This window comes from Amphiura filiformis, chromosome 11 (assembly GCF_039555335.1).
Source record: "Amphiura filiformis chromosome 11, Afil_fr2py, whole genome shotgun sequence".
Taxonomy (NCBI): Eukaryota; Metazoa; Echinodermata; class Ophiuroidea; order Amphilepidida; family Amphiuridae; genus Amphiura; species Amphiura filiformis.
In genome coordinates, this window is record NC_092638.1 from 33,209,972 (window position 1) to 33,217,642 (window position 7,671).

The window sequence follows — 7,671 nt, forward strand, 5'->3', positions numbered from 1 at the left end:
TGCTCTGTTCAGCTGCAGCTATAGATGATAGTCCTACTGAGATTTCACTCTCATCTAATTACGTCTCATTTATTTTTTCACCACAAGAAAATGCGTCTATAATATAAATGGGGAAAGGAGAAATTTCTACTTGAACAGTAATTGTTGAAGATGCCTGATCTTTGCAAGTAGGCCTACGGTACGTCGTACTCCGTAAAAATAGTAAGTTTCATCAGGATAACTACTTTTTTGTTGATTTGTTTTGATACTGATAAAATTGAAAATCACAGAATTTCAGTTGTGTTGTAGTTTGTTGAATTTATCTCACAATTACCAGTAGGCCTATTATAAAACCGTTCAAAGTTTTGGTCTCCCATCCAACAGCTGACCACGATCGACTCAATGTTGGTGCTGTGTGGAGGCGCTCTGTGATCTGATATCCATTAATTTTAAGTTGTTATGCCGTGGGGTTCCAGAAATTGAGAAAAAAAAATCCCATTTGAACAAAGTCGTTTTGTAGATAAAAAAAAAATCATCACAGCAGATAGAGGACACAAAAACGATCAAGAGTAAAAAAAAAAGAAGGATCAGAATGCAAAGTCTACAGCACCCGGTATTCCCAGGCGGTCTCCCATCCAAGTACTAACCGGGCCCGACGTTGCTTAACTTCGGTGATCGGACGAGAACCGGTGTATTCAACGTGGTATGGCCGTAGACATTTGAAGATGCGAATTTAGCTTACTTATAGCTACAGCATTGACCTTTCTTTCAATCGTTTCCGAAATACTGTGCACAAATTTGTAACATCTTCTCATGAAACTTACAAGTAACTCTAATCAAATTGGGCATGGTTCTGATGAGATTCCAGTCTTTTCATTTTAGGAACTATAATAAATCACGGGTTGCACTTCCGGTCAGCGTAAGTTTACCAAATTTAGCGCCAATTTCACAAAGTAAATTGGTCGTCTTTGGCAAGTCATGAGTAAAATAATTAGAAACGTATTATTCCGCCGATTTATCACTTTGGTTCGAGCTATCTTCAGTAGATAGCTAGCAAAAAAAAAAAAAAACAAAAAAAAAAAAAAAAAAAATGAAATAAATCGCAACACATAAAACCAACACCCCTTGACATACTAACAAACAAACAAAAATTTAAGCAAACAAACAACATTTTGCATGTTCAGAAGCACATGTACCGGTAACACATAAGATGTGACATGTTTTATTTATTTGATTTTGTACCTGAATCGCATTGACCATGTTGACTTTGTGTACGTCATACACGCACGAGCCAGCATCAAGCGCGTATGCGGTTGAAACAATGACTTCAGCTTACGCGTACGCATTACGCACGTGATACGCATTACAATAGTTATTGTCACTTGACAACAATCAAAACAATCCCGGACAGCAGTTTGTCAACACGTGTTTTGAAAATGTTCTGCTCTGTTCAGCTGCAGCTATAGATGATAGTCCTACTGAGATTTCACTCTCATCTAATTACGTCTCATTTATTTTTCACCACAAGAAAATGCGTCTATAATATAAATGGGGAAAGGAGAAATTTCTACTTGAACAGTAATTGTTGAAGATGCCTGATCTTTGCAAGTAGGCCTACGGTACGTCGTACTCCGTAAAAATAGTAAGTTTCATCAGGATAACTACTTTTTTGTTGATTTGTTTTGATACTGATAAAATTGAAAATCACAGAATTTCAGTTGTGTTGTAGTTTGTTGAATTTATCTCACAATTACCAGTAGGCCTATTATAAAACCGTTCAAAGTTTTGGTCTCCCATCCAACAGCTGACCACGATCGACTCAATGTTGGTGCTGTGTGGAGGCGCTCTGTGATCTGATATCCATTAATTTTAAGTTGTTATGCCGTGGGGTTCCAGAAATTGAGAAAAAAATCCCATTTGAACAAAGTCGTTTTGTAGAAAGAAAAAAAATCATCACAGCAGATAGAGGACACAAAAACGATCAAGAGTAAAAATCAAAAGAAGGATCAGAATGCAAAAGTCTACAGCACCCGGTATTCCCAGGCGGTCTCCCATCCAAGTACTAACCGGGCCCGACGTTGCTTAACTTCGGTGATCGGACGAGAACCGGTGTATTCAACGTGGTATGGCCGTAGACATTTGAAGATGCGAATTTAGCTTACTTATAGCTACAGCATTGACCTTTCTTTCAATCGTTTCCGAAATACTGTGCACAAATTTGTAACATCTTCTCATGAAACTTACAAGTAACTCTAATCAAATTGGGCATGGTTCTGATGAGATTCCAGTCTTTTCATTTTAGGAACTATAATAAATCACGGGTTGCACTTCCGGTCAGCGTAAGTTTACCAAATTTAGCGCCAATTTCACAAAGTAAATTGGTCGTCTTTGGCAGTCATGAGTAAAATAATTAGAAACGTATTATTCCGCCGATTTATCACTGTGGTTAGAGCTATATTCAGTAGATAGCTAGAAAAAAAAAAAAAAAAAAAAAAAAAAAACAAAAAATGAAATAAATCGCCATCACACATAAAAACACATAAAACCAACACCCCTTGACATACTAACAAACAAACAAAAATTTAAGCAAACAAACAACATTTTGCATGTTCAGAAGCACATGTACCGGTAACACATAAGATGTGACATGTTTTATTTATTTGATTTTGTACCTGAATCGCATTGACCATGTTGACTTTGTGTACGTCATACACGCACGAGCCAGCATCAAGCGCGTATGCGGTTGAAACAATGACTTCAGCTTACGCGTACGCATTACGCACGTGATACGCATTACAATAGTTATTGTCACTTGACAACAATCAAAACAATCCCGGACAGCAGTTTGTCAACACGTGTTTTGAAAATGTTCTGCTCTGTTCAGCTGCAGCTATAGATGATAGTCCTACTGAGATTTCACTCTCATCTAATTACGTCTCATTTATTTTTTCACCACAAGAAAATGCGTCTATAATATAAATGGGGAAAGGAGAAATTTCTACTTGAACAGTAATTGTTGAAGATGCCTGATCTTTGCAAGTAGGCCTACGGTACGTCGTACTCCGTAAAAATAGTAAGTTTCATCAGGATAACTACTTTTTTGTTGATTTGTTTTGATACTGATAAAATTGAAAATCACAGAATTTCAGTTGTGTTGTAGTTTGTTGAATTTATCTCACAATTACCAGTAGGCCTATTATAAAACCGTTCAAAGTTTTGGTCTCCCATCCAACAGCTGACCACGATCGACTCAATGTTGGTGCTGTGTGGAGGCGCTCTGTGATCTGATATCCATTAATTTTAAGTTGTTATGCCGTGGGGTTCCAGAAATTGAGAAAAAAAAATCCCATTTGAACAAAGTCGTTTTGTAGATAGAAAAAAAATCATCACAGCAGATAGAGGACACAAAAACGATCAAGAGTAAAAATCAAAAAGAAGGATCAGAATGCAAAAGTCTACAGCACCCGGTATTCCCAGGCGGTCTCCCATCCAAGTACTAACCGGGCCCGACGTTGCTTAACTTCGGTGATCGGACGAGAACCGGTGTATTCAACGTGGTATGGCCGTAGACATTTGAAGATGCGAATTTAGCTTACTTATAGCTACAGCATTGACCTTTCTTTCAATCGTTTCCGAAATACTGTGCACAAATTTGTAACATCTTCTCATGAAACTTACAAGTAACTCTAATCAAATTGGGCATGGTTCTGATGAGATTCCAGTCTTTTCATTTTAGGAACTATAATAAATCACGGGTTGCACTTCCGGTCAGCGTAAGTTTACCAAATTTAGCGCCAATTTCACAAAGTAAATTGGTCGTCTTTGGCAAGTCATGAGTAAAATAATTAGAAACGTATTATTCCGCCGATTTATCACTTTGGTTCGAGCTATCTTCAGTAGATAGCTAGCAAAAAAACAAAAAACAAACAAAAAAAACAAAAAAATGAAAAAAATAGCAACACATAAAACCAACACCCCCTTGACATACTAACAAACAAACAAAAATTTAAGCAAACAAACAAACAACATTTTGCATGTTCAGAAGCACATGTACCGGTAACACATAAGATGTGACATGTTTTATTTATTTGATTTTGTACCTGAATCGCATTGACCATGTTGACTTTGTGTACGTCATACACGCACGAGCCAGCATCAAGCGCGTATGCGGTTGAAACAATGACTTCAGCTTACGCGTACGCATTACGCACGTGATACGCATTACAATAGTTATTGTCACTTGACAACAATCAAAACAATCCCGGACAGCAGTTTGTCAACACGTGTTTTGAAAATGTTCTGCTCTGTTCAGCTGCAGCTATAGATGATAGTCCTACTGAGATTTCACTCTCATCTAATTACGTCTCATTTATTTTTTCACCACAAGAAAATGCGTCTATAATATAAATGGGGAAAGGAGAAATTTCTACTTGAACAGTAATTGTTGAAGATGCCTGATCTTTGCAAGTAGGCCTACGGTACGTCGTACTCCGTAAAAATAGTAAGTTTCATCAGGATAACTACTTTTTTGTTGATTTGTTTTGATACTGATAAAATTGAAAATCACAGAATTTCAGTTGTGTTGTAGTTTGTTGAATTTATCTCACAATTACCAGTAGGCCTATTATAAAACCGTTCAAAGTTTTGGTCTCCCATCCAACAGCTGACCACGATCGACTCAATGTTGGTGCTGTGTGGAGGCGCTCTGTGATCTGATATCCATTAATTTTAAGTTGTTATGCCGTGGGGTTCCAGAAATTGAGAAAAAAAAAAATCCCATTTGAACAAAGTCGTTTTGAAGAAAGAAAAAAAATCATAACAGCAGATAGAGGACACAAAAACGATCAAGAGTAAAAATCAAAAAGAAGGATCAGAATGCAAACGTCTACAGCACCCGGTATTCCCAGGCGGTCTCCCATCCAAGTACTAACCGGGCCCGACGTTGCTTAACTTCGGTGATCGGACGAGAACCGGTGTATTCAACGTGGTATGGCCGTAGACATTTGAAGATGCGAATTTAGCTTACTTATAGCTACAGCATTGACCTTTCTTTCAATCGTTTCCGAAATACTGTGCACAAATTTGTAACATCTTCTCATGAAACTTACAAGTAACTCTAATCAAATTGGGCATGGTTCTGATGAGATTCCAGTCTTTTCATTTTAGGAACTATAATAAATCACGGGTTGCACTTCCGGTCAGCGTAAGTTTACCAAATTTAGCGCCAATTTCACAAAGTAAATTGGTCGTCTTTGGCAAGTCATGAGTAAAATAATTAGAAACGTATTATTCCGCCGATTTATCACTTTGGTTCGAGCTATCTTCAGTAGATAGCTAGCAAAAAAAAACAAAAAAAAAAAAAAAAAAAAAAAAAAAAAAATGAAATAAATCGCAACACATAAAACCAACACCCCTTAACATACTAACAAACAAACAAAAATTTAAGCAAACAAACAACATTTTGCATGTTCAGAAGCACATGTACCGGTAACACATAAGATGTGACATGTTTTATTTATTTGATTTTGTACCTGAATCGCATTGACCATGTTGACTTTGTGTACGTCATACACGCACGAGCCAGCATCAAGCGCGTATGCGGTTGAAACAATGACTTCAGCTTACGCGTACGCATTACGCACGTGATACGCATTACAATAGTTATTGTCACTTGACAACAATCAAAACAATCCCGGACAGCAGTTTGTCAACACGTGTTTTGAAAATGTTCTGCTCTGTTCAGCTGCAGCTATAGATGATAGTCCTACTGAGATTTCACTCTCATCTAATTACGTCTCATTTATTTTTTCACCACAAGAAAATGCGTCTATAATATAAATGGGGAAAGGAGAAATTTCTACTTGAACAGTAATTGTTGAAGATGCCTGATCTTTGCAAGTAGGCCTACGGTACGTCGTACTCCGTAAAAATAGTAAGTTTCATCAGGATAACTACTTTTTTGTTGATTTGTTTTGATACTGATAAAATTGAAAATCACAGAATTTCAGTTGTGTTGTAGTTTGTTGAATTTATCTCACAATTACCAGTAGGCCTATTATAAAACCGTTCAAAGTTTTGGTCTCCCATCCAACAGCTGACCACGATCGACTCAATGTTGGTGCTGTGTGGAGGCGCTCTGTGATCTGATATCCATTAATTTTAAGTTGTTATGCCGTGGGGTTCCAGAAATTGAGAAAAAAAAATCCCATTTGAACAAAGTCGTTTTGTAAAAAAAAAAAAAATCATCACAGCAGATAGAGGACACAAAAACGATCAAGAGTAAAAACGATCAGAATGCAAAAGTCTACAGCACCCGGTATTCCCAGGCGGTCTCCCATCCAAGTACTAACCGGGCCCGACGTTGCTTAACTTCGGTGATCGGACGAGAACCGGTGTATTCAACGTGGTATGGCCGTAGACATTTGAAGATGCGAATTTAGCTTACTTATAGCTACAGCATTGACCTTTCTTTCAATCGTTTCCGAAATACTGTGCACAAATTTGTAACATCTTCTCATGAAACTTACAAGTAACTCTAATCAAATTGGGCATGGTTCTGATGAGATTCCAGTCTTTTCATTTTAGGAACTATAATAAATCACGGGTTGCACTTCCGGTCAGCGTAAGTTTACCAAATTTAGCGCCAATTTCACAAAGTAAATTGGTCGTCTTTGGCAAGTCATGAGTAAAATAATTAGAAACGTATTATTCCGCCGATTTATCACTTTGGTTCGAGCTATCTTCAGTAGATAGCTAGCAAAAAAAAAAAAAAAAAAAAAAAAAAAAAAAAAAATGAAATAAATCGCAACACATAAAACCAACACCCCTTGACATACTAACAAACAAACAAAAATTTAAGCAAACAAACAACATTTTGCATGTTCAGAAGCACATGTACCGGTAACACATAAGATGTGACATGTTTTATTTATTTGATTTTGTACCTGAATCGCATTGACCATGTTGACTTTGTGTACGTCATACACGCACGAGCCAGCATCAAGCGCGTATGCGGTTGAAACAATGACTTCAGCTTACGCGTACGCATTACGCACGTGATACGCATTACAATAGTTATTGTCACTTGACAACAATCAAAACAATCCCGGACAGCAGTTTGTCAACACGTGTTTTGAAAATGTTCTGCTCTGTTCAGCTGCAGCTATAGATGATAGTCCTACTGAGATTTCACTCTCATCTAATTACGTCTCATTTTTTTTTTCACCACAAGAAAATGCGTCTATAATATAAATGGGGAAAGGAGAAATTTCTACTTGAACAGTAATTGTTGAAGATGCCTGATCTTTGCAAGTAGGCCTACGGTACGTCGTACTCCGTAAAAATAGTAAGTTTCATCAGGATAACTACTTTTTTGTTGTTTTGTTTTGATACTGATAAAATTGAAAATCACAGAATTTCAGTTGTGTTGTAGTTTGTTGAATTTATCTCACAATTACCAGTAGGCCTATTATAAAACCGTTCAAAGTTTTGGTCTCCCATCCAACAGCTGACCACGATCGACTCAATGTTGGTGCTGTGTGGAGGCGCTCTGTGATCTGATATCCATTAATTTTAAGTTGTTATGCCGTGGGGTTCCAGAAATTGAAAAAAAAAAATCCCATTTGAACAAAGTCGTTTTGTAGATAGAAAAAAAATCATCACAGCAGATAGAGGACACAAAAACGATCAAGA

The 7,671-nt window shown here is 37.2% G+C and overlaps 1 protein-coding gene and 5 non-coding genes across 6 annotated transcripts in view; all 6 read right to left on the reverse strand.

The window, feature by feature from the left end:
* Positions 1–577: 577 nt before the first annotated feature.
* On the reverse strand, positions 578–696 carry LOC140165196 (5S ribosomal RNA). Its single transcript, XR_011860644.1, has one exon. It is a non-coding gene; the product is annotated as a 5S ribosomal RNA (ribosomal RNA).
* Positions 697–1,997: 1,301 nt separating this feature from the next.
* LOC140165197 (5S ribosomal RNA) lies at positions 1,998–2,116 on the reverse strand. Its single transcript, XR_011860645.1, has one exon. It is a non-coding gene; the product is annotated as a 5S ribosomal RNA (ribosomal RNA).
* A 284-nt stretch (positions 2,117–2,400) lies between these two features.
* The window catches only part of LOC140163638 (serine/threonine-protein kinase TBK1-like), a 41,093-nt gene continuing 35,822 nt past the window's right edge, over positions 2,401–7,671 (reverse strand). Inside the window, exon 6 of the mRNA XM_072186952.1 lies at positions 2,401–2,448. Within this exon, the coding sequence (XP_072043053.1) occupies positions 2,401–2,448 (48 nt within the window). The remainder of the gene's footprint in view (positions 2,449–7,671) is intronic.
* LOC140165198 (5S ribosomal RNA) lies at positions 3,432–3,550 on the reverse strand. The gene has a single exon (XR_011860646.1). It is a non-coding gene; the product is annotated as a 5S ribosomal RNA (ribosomal RNA).
* Positions 4,862–4,980, reverse strand: LOC140165201 (5S ribosomal RNA). The gene has a single exon (XR_011860649.1). It is a non-coding gene; the product is annotated as a 5S ribosomal RNA (ribosomal RNA).
* Positions 6,281–6,399, reverse strand: LOC140165199 (5S ribosomal RNA). The gene has a single exon (XR_011860647.1). It is a non-coding gene; the product is annotated as a 5S ribosomal RNA (ribosomal RNA).